This window comes from Sinohyriopsis cumingii, chromosome 18 (genome assembly GCF_028554795.1).
Source record: "Sinohyriopsis cumingii isolate HCF-2022 chromosome 18, ASM2855479v2, whole genome shotgun sequence".
In the NCBI taxonomy this organism is placed as follows: domain Eukaryota; kingdom Metazoa; phylum Mollusca; class Bivalvia; order Unionida; family Unionidae; genus Sinohyriopsis; species Sinohyriopsis cumingii.
Genome location: NC_142978.1, coordinates 15,910,785 through 15,923,645, shown reverse-complemented (window position 1 = coordinate 15,923,645; position 12,861 = coordinate 15,910,785). Strand labels below are relative to the sequence as shown.

General features: G+C 35.4%; 1 protein-coding gene across 4 annotated transcripts in view; it reads right to left on the bottom strand.

Annotated features, from left to right (window-relative positions):
• The window catches only part of LOC149776141 (solute carrier family 23 member 1-like), a 146,871-nt gene that overhangs the window by 62,105 nt on the left and 71,905 nt on the right, over positions 1 to 12,861 (bottom strand). For all 4 annotated transcript variants that reach the window (XM_089942426.1, XM_089942425.1, XM_089942424.1 and 1 more), the window contains 3 exons: positions 7,133 to 7,290; positions 2,771 to 2,871; positions 2,435 to 2,508 (listed from right to left, as the gene is read on the bottom strand). In XM_089942426.1, the coding sequence (XP_089798552.1) occupies positions 2,435 to 2,508; positions 2,771 to 2,871; positions 7,133 to 7,290 (333 nt within the window). The remainder of the gene's footprint in view (positions 1 to 2,434; positions 2,509 to 2,770; positions 2,872 to 7,132; positions 7,291 to 12,861) is intronic.

Here is a 12,861-nt window from a genome sequence, read left to right as displayed (position 1 = left end):
GGGTGTCTTAAGTAAACGTGGTGGAACACAATCATCACGGACACAGCTATATGAAAAAGAAGAGTCTGTCTGGAAACGCAGATGTGTTTGAAGACAGTACGTTTACATGGACCTGCAGTACGAAGAAGAACTGTGAAGCTGTCGCCAGTATTGACAATTTTTTATTATGAAATTTACTACCAACTTCAAGATAATCCAGGTCTCTCATAAACAGCGGCACTACTCAGTCATTACCAAAACAAAATGAGTTTTATGTGTTATGTGTTTGATAGACTGATTTTGTCTTTTGTCTATGGTTTTATCTTCGATATTAAATTTTAGCCACCTCTCCACTGTTTCGACCTTTTCACACGTGATAGTATATACGAATGATTTGTTTCTGCATCTTAATCTAAGCATAGCAATTAATTTACCACATACAATTTACCAGTTAGATTTGTTGTTTCTTTTATGTAGGATCGTATTTTTGTCTGTTCATGGTGTTACTCTATCTTATTCTACCACCTACTTTGCATTTCCTTTCGCCCTGTATACTGGTCATTAGCTGTAGGCGTTGGTTGGTGGGTGTGGGTGTTGTCATTAGCACTGTGAAGTGCCAGTAGGTGTATGTACTAGTCAGTTAGGATGGGTACTATGCAATCATATCAATGTTCACTTAGAACCCATACAGTTTTATCCTGTTAATCCTTCGGATGCTCTTATAACAGCAATACCCCCTGAGCATATAATCCCATTTTTGTACCTGGAAAATTAAGTATGGGTTCCAAAGGAAATTTAATGTCAATTTCATCTGAGTTCTGCCTTGTTCCTATATAACATCTCATCGTTCAACGTATTGGCATATTTAATATAGCATTTCGCATCGTACCTATATCCCCATTTTTGTATCCATATCCCAATATTTTCTGAATATTAATTCCCTTTGTCCCCATATCACCATTTTGTAACCATGTATCCCTCCCATCATTTTACTACTGGTCATGTACTATAATATATGTCTTTGTTACTTGGTAGTATAATTATTGCAGATAGAAATAAATGTTATTAATCAAATTATTTTTTTAAAACAATGAAGTATCTCCGGGTTTTTTTAAAATGCAATTTATTGTTATTTTTTCAGATTTGTCAGTCGAGAAATTTTTAAAAAATATATATTTCCCAAGAAATCGACTGATACCAGAAGTTATGGACACATGCAAATCTCTTTCCAACTCAAAAGGAAACATATACCCAACTGATGGAGCTCAGCTATCACGTTATTATTAACTGCATATGAATGAACTCCAAGGAGAAATTTGAGACATTTTAAATTAATTACTTTAGAAAGAAAGTTGTCATGCTTGTTTTCGAATTTTTTTTATTCCTTCATAAAGAAGTCAAAAGGTCAAATTTAAAATGAAGCCATTTTTAAATAAAGCCGTTCCGACCTCATTTTTCGCTTTTTAATTCGTAATTACTGAAATTCTTGTAGCTCTACAGTAATTATTCCAACAGTTGATCAAAATTTGTTATTTTTTTCCCAATATTAAATTTGCTGCTCCTTTTATGAGACCGCTCCGGTGGCCTAGTGGTTAGAGCGTCCGCCTCGGATGCAGTAGGTCGGGGGTTCGAATCACGGCCGAGTCATACCAAAAACTTGCAAAAATGGTACTAACAGCTGTTAGGACTGGTCGGCCTGGTTTCAGAATAATGTGACTAGGTGGGATGCCCCAGGGCTAGACAACACTATAAACTGCCACCCTGCAGACATCATAGCGATATGACTGAAAAATTGTTAAAGCTACGTTAACAATCCAAATCACACACACACACACACACACACAGGACCGTAGAGAGCGATCACGGGCCCCTGGAGTAAGAACACCCGGGCCTCTCCTAGTTCTTGTTCAAACAAAAGTTTTCTTTTATAAAAATTAAAAAGTGTTGTTCGGTCCGGGATCCCTTGGTGATATATCCCCGGCTGCCCCTCCCCTCCCCCCCCCCCCGTCAGTCCTGCACATGCACGCTCACTCCTTTTATGATATAGAATATTTCGTCTTCTAATTAGGGATACAGATAATATTCACAAATGAGTGAGATTTCTGCAAATGCGAGATCGTGTATATGCAAGCATACGTTTGTGGTATTATAAACGGATGACCGCGTGCCTATTAATAATGCCTAGCAATAATGCCTATTAATAATGCCTATTAATAATGCCTAGTAATAATGCCTATTAATAATGCCTAGTAATAATGCCTATTAATAATGCCTAGTAATAATGCCTAGTAATAATGCCTATTAATAATGCCTAGTAATAATGCCTAGTAATAATGCCCAGTAATAATGCCTAGTAATAATGCGTATTATGTAAAGTATCTCTGCGCTTAATTTGATAGAGTTGTTTCGAAAATGTTAGTATCATGTTATTTTTTCAAGATGTCAATACTAATACCTCTCGCAGTCGGGCTTGCCACATTTCTCTATGTACGTCACTTCCAGGCTCAGGTAAATCGGTGACATTTCGACCTACAATCAACATTAAAAGATATCAGAACAGAAAAATAACTAGATACTTTTCGATGTTAGAAGTTAGGAATTTGATAAACAGATTGGCTGCAGGGTGACACCATCTATAAATACAGAGAAATTATGAAAAATTATAACGCTTTCGAAAGAAGTTGGTTAACTTTCTAGAAATGGTTTAATGGTGTAAATATTAATTTTTAAGACTTTTAGCCGTGTACTGCATATGACAATCGTAAGGGTGCAATAGCAGACGAGATTTTACCATTTTCTGCCTCTACAAATGGACAAGTCCACTCTGGGAGGGAAAGAATTGCTATTGTTGGTGTTAAAAATGCAAAAGTACCACCCTGAATTATTGGCAATCTGAAAAAAGAGAAAAGAGAAATAAACTAAGATGCATGTAAATGAAGAAATCAAATCAAATATTCTATATCATAAAAGGAGTGTAAATGAAGTCTCTTTTATACGTAATTAAATCGAAACTGTATTGAAAACATAACAGATGGTTCGAGTGTCTCTTTCATATGCAATTAAATCCAAACTGAATTAAAAACATCAAACACAGTTCACGTGGACGACCTTGTTTCGCTTATTAACTATACACCTTAATCTGGCGTGAGAGAAATACCTTCATATGAAATAAAATGTTGCGTCTGACTGTATGCGTGGGAATGTGCGAGTGCATGCATGTGCGTGTCTTGATGTGCATGTGGCGATAAGATGTCGGTGTAAAAAGGCTTAACAGCATGTGTCACTGTATCAAATGCAATAAATGTGTTTGGGTGTTTCAGTTTTACCATTCCATATTATATATTATTTACAAAGAAAGGTGTAACGCTTTGTATGTACTTAAAAGATAATTGTAAAATGCCAAATGCGCACCCTCATTAAATATAGATAAAGAAAAGAAATACATATCGTAGAAAACGACAGAAATTTTAAGCGATTTGCTCACGTAAATATACCTTCACTTCTTACACATCCCACACCTATCTACTGTTGTAAGATGAGTCTGAGTACCAAAATGCACACTAAGTTTCAAAGCATTCTACAAAATTCTAGTGCAATTAATACCTTACGGACCGAATATTCATTTGGCAGTTACTGCAGCTTAAATTACTTTGGCCGAGTGGTTTAAAGCGCTTTCCGTTACGGATCACTGCCATCTCACCTCTGTCGACGTGGGTTCGAGTCTTGGATTCGGCCAATGTGATTATGTGAGAAAGCTTACCAGTAGCTTCTCGTGGGTCGGTGGTTCTTTCTGGGGTTTTCCCAGGTTCTTCCTCCACCATTAATACTGGCCGCCATGCATAGCCTATCTTGTGCTTACAAATGGCGTTAAACCCCACAACAACAAGTGCTCATACTCGACAATGAATATATGGAATTGAACTTGTCATGGGAAAATCAAGCACACAAATAGATGAATTCCAAATCACTGCGAAGCCTTTGCATTCAATATTATCAGCAGGCGTGAAGTAACATGGTTAAATAGAGCAGCTTGAAAAGAAAATGTTGTTGAATTTGGCATTTACGATAAACATCTGATAATCGACCAGAGCTCTACTATGTGTTGTTTATTCCCGAATTTGTATTGTCGATACCCAAATGTCTGAACTTTTTGTCGATTCCCAAATTTGTATTGATGATCTCCAAGAATGTATCATCTATACCCAAGAGTATAAAATGCATGGTCGATTACCAAATATTTACAAATATTTATTGTAAATGACCAAATATTTATTGTAAATAACCAAATATTTATTTTAAACAAATATTTATTGTAAATGACCAAATATATATTGTAAATGACCAAATATTTATTGCAGATGCACAACATTATACAACTAATGGTTGATTGCTACATATGTATTGTAGATCCCCAAAAAAATATTGATATCAGATGCCCAAATATTTCCAAGGGAATCACACACATTAACTAAAGGGCGTCAGAAAGTTTATTGTAGATGCCCAAAATTTTAAAAGCTACGGTCGATGCCCAAATATTTATGTTATGGTCGATGTCCATATATTATTGTAGATTAATTCCAGATGTTATAAAGTACAAATTATACAATGCATGTCAAAATATTTATTGCAGGTGCTCGAATATTTATCGTACAAGTCCAAACAATTCTTGTAGATTCCCGTATATCTCAAATTTAAAATTTAGTGTCGATGCTTACACATGTTTAACAATCTAAAATTTATGTAAGATACCCAAATGTTAAAAATATGGTCAATGGCCGTACGTTTAAATTATATAACTCATACCAAAAAGTCTAAAATTTATGGTCGACATGGAAATGTAGTTGTCTAAATGTTCATTGTAGATGTCTAAATGTTCATTGTAGATGACAAAATGTTCATTGTAGATGACAAAATGTTCATTGTAGATGACAAAATGTTTATTATAGATGCATAAATATTACTGTAAACACGAGGCTATAGGTCTTAGTAAGCGATAGCTTTCAAACTTTGAATAAAATAAGTTCATAAAATTCTGACACTATTTATAAGACTGTACCTATAAAAGTATAACCCAGCCCGACCAATCAATATCGTATGTATGGAAATGCATGTACGTCCTTATTGCCTGTAATACCATATTTAACAGTATGTTCATAGTTTGCTTACTTTTACCCTCTGGTAGGTTTCGATTGCTATGTAGTTTTAATCTTTTGTCGATTCATATTTGTTCATGATGTGTTGGCTCCGAGAATGCTGCTACATCTCTTCTTGGATTAGAACTAATTCCAGCACTTAGTCACAGAGAATTATTAGACATTTGTTTCTTCGAAGTAAATCTGATTATTGGTTAAATCAAATATTTTATCAGCATGAAAATCCAAAGATACATAAGTGAAACGCGAAAGTGGTGGTTCTGCTGATTTCGCTGTACTTACATAGTGGCTAGGGTAAGATCAGTTTACGACTGTCTTCTGTATATTTTCATAATTTCAGTAGTTAATTCTTTGTTTAGTTTCTGAACATAAAAGTTACCCTTCTAACATCAGATTTACATCCAAAAGACTCATATAAAAGGAAGACAATGGGAGTGATGCAAAAATAAACTTCAGGTGTGTTCTAATAGTGGTAATATGGTGGACTTGGTCCAAATACTAAACGTAGGAACATTGTGGCCTATTGTTGTTTCAACATAATAGCTATCGTGTGGGGTTAGGATGCTGATTTAAAATAACAAAATTTAAAACGATTGGGCGTGTGGTCCATGGAAGTTTCCCCCTAGTACGGGTCTGTAATATTATGCTGGCCTGGGATTTTTCCCCAAAACATTGGTGGATTCGGGTTTCTGTTCGTATTTTGTTTCTTCTGTATATTTAATAGTACATATGATGTGATGGTTCTATGAATGTAGCGCATGTAGATACCGCTAGCTCCAAGACTTCGTCGCAGAGAATTCGTATGTACTTTGTAGTTTATTATTTAAATTCTGAATGTTATTGGTTATATCAAATACATTTGTCTATATTTTTTACCACTGTATGCATACAACCTAGTAAACCGATTCACAGTTCCGCATTCTGATGTTCCCTTCTAGAGCATCGAACTTCACAGTATGATAATGAATATTAAGACAAACTTTAATTGCTTGTTCGTGGCTTTTTATGCTTTTATTGTTTGTTATTTTACAGCACATACGAAGGTTACATCGTGCCGAAGCAATGAGAGTTCAGTGCTTTACACCGCGGCATTCAACCCTTGCTGATCTGATGGTAGGATTCGAACCGACACCCTTCTGGTAACAAAACTTGCACGTTAACCACTGACCCACTGCGGCTCAAACCTTACTGATGCAACACTTAAAAATACAACGCTGCAATATATAGTATGGGCTAAGCAAAACGCTTGGATAATGGAACACAAATGTCTAACACTGTATCGTGTCAATGTGGTTGCCATCGTTTCAGAAGAAATGTCCTTCTATGTAGATTCTATGCTGCGACAAGGCAGATCATTCAATGCCCTCCATACAAAACCAATACACCTATAGCAATATATTTTCAAAGCTCCAGAAAATTAAAGTAAAATAATTCCGTGGAATGTTATGTGACCCATTGTTAAAATTGTGAATATTAACCCTTGAAATAAGGCACTTGTTCAATTTGATATGTATGTATGTATGTATGTATTTGTAAATGTCTTTATGTTAAGCTGAATATTATGTTTTCTTAAGTTGTTATATTCTGTTAGCATTTGCTAGTTAGCAACGGCCTCAGAGGAAATGAGATAGATGTACAACTTAGTTACTCCCTTAAAATATAATTATGATTATTATTATTATTATTATTATTACAAATCATTTAGAAGTTACAGAGAAATGAATATCAAGACAAAAGATTAATGCATTGACTAGAGCGAGAGAATTAGGTTACTGTTAGCTACTTTTTGCCCCAGGTGAACAGTACTCTTTAACATGAATTTATTCCTCAAGTTTGACAACAACTTCAAAAAACCATGGCCATGTAAAATATCTAATGGTGACAAAGACGCAAACAGTGACAACAACAACAACGCTAGAACACCGATGGCATTGTTTTACCAATGATTTGCAGGTGAGATAGCAGGAAAACATGCGCTGACAAAATGATGACATACTAACCTGCATCCAAACGTTGTTTGAAGAAGGGTACAAATTCCTGAGACAAAGAAAATTGTGCTGATGAGTTCACTTAACCCCACTGTATCTTTGTCGATACAGAGATGTTTGTACAAAACTAAAGGAACTGTAAGTGTTGATCCAAACGCTGTCAGGTAATGCTACAAAGGAAGTATGATATTATTATAAATGTGAGTTTGGATCCAAACGACGTCAAATAATGCTGCAAAGGAAGTGAGACGAGTTATTATTACAACTGTGCGTGTGGATCCAAATGCTGTCAGGTAATTCTGCAAAGGCAGTGTGGTGCGACATCATTACAAACGTGAGTTTAGATCCAAACACTGTCAAATACTGCTGCAAAGGAAGTGAGACGAGTTATTATTACAACTGTGAGTTTGAATCCAAACGCTGTCAAATAATGCTGTAAAGCAAGTGTGGTGCGACATTATTACAAATGTGAGTTTGGATCCAAACGCTGTCAAATAATGCTGTAAAGGAAGTGTGGTGCGACATTATTACAAATGTGAGTTTGGATCCAAACGCTGTCAAATAATGCTGCAAAGGAAGTGTGGTGCGACATTATTACAAATGTGAGTTTGAATCCAAACGCTGACAAATAATGCTGCAAAGGAAGTGTGGTGCGACATTATTACAAATGTGAGTTTGGGTCCAAACGCTGACAAATAATGCTGCAAAGGAAGTGTGGCGCGACATTATTACAACTGTGAGTTTGAATCCAAACGCTGACAAATAATGCTGCAAAGGAAGTGTGGTGCGACATTATTACAAATGTGAGTTTGGATCCAAACGCTGTCAAACAATGCTGTAAAGGAAGTGTGGTGCGACATTATTACAAATGTGAGTTTGGGTCCAAACGCTGACAAATAATGCTGCAAAGGAAGTGTGGTGCGACATTATTACAAATGTGAGTTTGAATCCAAACGCTGACAAATAATGCTGCAAAGGAAGTGTGGTGCGACATTATTACAAATGTGAGTTTGGGTCCAAACGCTGACAAATAATGCTGCAAAGGAAGTGTGGTGCGACATTATTACAAATGTGAGTTTGGGTCCAAACGCTGACAAATAATGCTGCAAAGGAAGTGTTGTGCGACATTATTACAACTGTGAGTTTGAATCCAAACGCTGACAAATAATGCTGCAAAGGAAGTGTGGCGCGACATTATTACAACTGTGAGTTTGAATCCAAACGCTGACAAATAATGCTGCAAAGGAAGTGTGGTGCGACATTATTACAAATGTGAGTTTGGATCCAAACGCTGTCAAACAATGCTGTAAAGGAAGTGTGGTGCGACATTATTACAAATGTGAGTTTGGGTCCAAACGCTGACAAATAATGCTGCAAAGGAAGTGTGGTGCGACATTATTACAAATGTGAGTTTGGATCCAAACGCTGTCAAACAATGCTGTAAAGGAAGTGTGGTGCGACATTATTACAAATGTGAGTTTGGGTCCAAACGCTGACAAATAATGCTGCAAAGGAAGTGTGGTGCGACATTATTACAACTGTGAGTTTGAATCCAAACGCTGACAAATAATGCTGCAAAGGAAGTGTGGTGCGACATTATTACAAATGTGAGTTTGGATCCAAACGCTGTCAAATAATGCTGCAAAGGAAGTGTTGTGCGACATTATTACGAATGTGAGTTTGGGTCCAAACGCTGACAAATAATGCTGCAAAGGAAGTGTGGCGCGACATTATTACAAATGTGAGTTTGAATCCAAACTCTGACAAATAATGCTGCAAAGGAAGTGTGGTGCGACATTATTACAAATGTGAGTTTGGGTCCAAACGCTGACAAATAATGCTGCAAAGGAAGTGTGGCGCGACATTATTACAACTGTGAGTTTGAATCCAAACGCTGACAAATAATGCTGCAAAGGAAGTGTGGTGCGACATTATTACAAATGTGAGTTTGGATCCAAACGCTGTCAAATAATGCTGCAAAGGAAGTGTAATGACATATTACAATAACAGTATACTAGCAACTCGTCTAAAGATATAGGTAAATGTAATCTTTTCAAAAATATTTTTGCCTTCTTTAAGAAACGCTTAATAAAATCATTTTCATTTGTAGGCTTCTTTTAATAAAAGAAAAATTGCATTTATATTTCACTGACGTGTGTCTTCCATATACTTCTGTCGATGGATCACACAGCTGGTAGACTGCATACATAACGAAGACACGTTCACACGCTAACAGTACACTACACTGGAGAGAACTTTGCAGAATTACCTCCTCCTTACCCAAGGGAAAACCTCAGGATTCATTTTGCTTAGTAAATTATAAGTACTTTACTAATCTACATTTCTGACTATTGCTGCAGTAGTATAAGTCCAACACAAACATGTTCTAGTGGTCGCCAAACATCAATTGCTGTTTATGCAGGAGACAGATTAAAATGTTAGGGATTTATGGTTGAAAATAAGATTTAAAAAGAAGCATGAAATTTATTACATGAAATACACACTATGACAATAATATCATATTTTTTTAAGATTGTATGTTTCTTTACCACTACTACAACCACAACTACTACTACTTCACTGCCATCTCACCTCTGTCTGCGGCGGTTCGAGTCTAGGATTCAGCCAATGTGGGTATGTGAGAAAGCTTGCCAGTAGCTTCTCGTGGGTCGGTGGTTCTTTCCGGGGTTTTCTCGGGTTCTTCCTCCACCATTAATACTGGCCGCCATGTATAGCCTATCGTGTGCTGAAAAATGGCGTTAAACCCCACAACAACAACAACAACAACAACTTCTAATAATAATAATAATAATAATAACTATTATTATTATTATTATTGTGGTGGTGGTTTTGGTGGTGATGATGGCTGTAGTGGTGGCAGTAGTAATAGTAGTGGTATACTTTTTTAAGTGACCAATATACGATTTCAGCAACAATATACAGTTTTCGTAGTAGCATAATTTAAAAACTGTCAATGTATGGCGACTTTACTTGCTAAGGATGGATTCAATTTATGACTATTTTACTTGGTAAAGGTTGTCTCAATTTATAGCTAGTGTACGTAATAGAGGTGGTCTCAATTTATGATTACTTTACTTGATAGATGTGGATTCAATTTATGACTACTTTACTTGGTAAAGGTTGTCTTAATTTATGGCTACTCTACGTAATAGACGTGGTCTCAATTTATGATTACTGTACTTGATAGACGTGGTCTCAATTTATGATTACTTTACTTGATAGAGGAGGACTCAGTTTATGACTACTGTACTTAATAAAGGTGAACTCAATTTATGACTACTTTACTTAATAGAGGTGAACTCAATTGATGACTACTTTACTTGATAGAGGAGGACTCAGTTTATGGCTTCTGTACTTAATAGAAGTGAACTCAATTTGTGGGTAATTTACTTGCTAATGCTGGACTCAGTTTGTGACCTTACTTGCTAAAGGTTGGTTCAATTTACGACTACTTTTCTTGAGAGAGGTTGATTCAGTTTATGACTGCTGTATGTCTACTTTACTTGATAATTAGTTTAATACTGCGTTTGACATTCAATCAACCATTCTTTCTAACTGGCATCCTTTCTGGTGCAAAGGATACCAGCTGTGAGTATCATGTAGTTTCTCCAAGTACTCCAGATCAACTTCTAATTTATATTCATATTCGCAATTATCTAGAACATTATTAGGAAATTGTTTGGGTAATTTATCTGGTTAAATCCATTTAAAATCTGAAATACGGAAATGGCTGCATCGTAACCCAACCATGAAGGTTTATACGATCCACATCCGTTATCTATTAATTATGTTTAGAGTTATCGGAACCATGGGGGTATTTGCTGATACCACTGGTATTCAATCTCTTACTCCTTTTTCAAACCATGAGATCAACATCATTTCGTAATCTTAGTTTGATGACTGCTTTGCCTTTTTAGTTTTTAAATCTCGCATGCCAACTCGTTCATGGAATGATGAATTATTGGGCTGGATCCAGTTCCTAATGATAGACAGGGATATTTCCAAAAATTGTTTAAAAGGTCAGTTTTGTAATGTAGATCATTGTATTCGCCGAAAGTTTGGATTTGGCATACTCAGTATATTCCAAACTTCTTGAGAGATTCCTTCTTTTTTTCAAAGAGTAAAATTTTCAATTTTCAACTAGAAACAATTCGAATAATCAAAAGGATAAATATGTATAGCCTTTTTATTACTTTTTTTTCTGTTTTACTACTATTACATGTGTCATTTTAATACTTCTGTCTTGTGTATATAATATTTATTTATCATGTTTGGTAAGATGTCTAAATTTGTTATTGATTAGTTTGCTGTACATTTTAGAGTTCTGTGAAAACAGTTAACAATGACAGTCTTTACTTCATTATACGACTGACGTATTTTAATAATATTATCATCTAGCCATTTTTAAAACGTTTCTTGTGAAAAATGTGTTCATTGGTTATTAAAGATTTTCAGGTTCAATCGTTAGTATTATTTTTTAAAGTATTTGCTATATTAAAACCGATTTTACAGGGTAATGGTATTGTCTATTCCCCTTTACTAATTTTAACTCATAGCATATGTGTATAGGCTTTAATTAGACTGAATAGATTAATGCATATCAACCAAAAATCAACAGATCCTATTAAATTTATTGATCTCTTATAACACGGCGCTCAGTGAACTTTTTATGTTTATGTAATTATTCTGCTAAACGGTAAAACTAACGATTGCTTGATTGCTAAATCAAAATTAAATGCAAAATTTAACAAGTCTGAGCGCGTAAGAAACAGAATTTTGTCTACACCTAAAAACAACCTTGTACTGTGAAAATGGCTAGTAATTATTTCATTCTTAATATATTTTGATCTTTATATGACTTTTTCAGTTACTTTTAGTAAATTATTTTCTTCATTATTGTTTATGAAACTTATAACGTATTTTAAAATTTATATTGTTACCTAATAATTAAATTATTCTGAAATTATATATACATTTTTATTTATCATTAAGGTCTATAAATGTTCTTAGAGAATTATGTCATGCATACATTATTCATCGAAGTGAACTTGTACTTCAATAGCAAACAAGTCAGCAGCGCACGGGCACTTATCCTTCACGGGTGAACCAGGAAAATCTCTTGACGAACGGAAAAGAAGCCAATAACAAAATTCTAGATTTGTGAGTAGTTTGGAAACCTAATACTTTGAGCAAGTTTAATGACACAGAGTTGATTGCAGATGACGATGTAGATCACAGTGTTAGATTAACCACCGCCGAAAGAATATCAATCATGGACGTAGGTTAGAAATGATCGCTCGTTTGCATTTGGACATGTAGTTGCAAGACAAGTATTTTTTAAAGGAGTGGATGTACGCCAGAATTTGGACATGTAGTTGCAAGACAAGTATTTTTTAAAGGAGTGGATGTACGCCAGAATTTGGACATGTAGTTGCAAGACAAGTATTTTTTAAAGGAGTGGATGTACGCCAGAGACTGAATAGAAGTAGCACCATGCTCTAGCTGATGGCTACTGCTAACAAGGACACAATAAAAGAAGCCACACTTTACATGCAAAGTAAGGAGGACTTGTCTAAAGTAGGAAATGTCATCTGTCAATCTCTAAGCAGAACGACAGCAAAATATCCTTTACGACAATTGGAAATGACACCTTCATCATTGCCTATGGACTCCGATCCAAGATCGATGATCATGATTTCCAAAGTCACCAAAACGTTTGC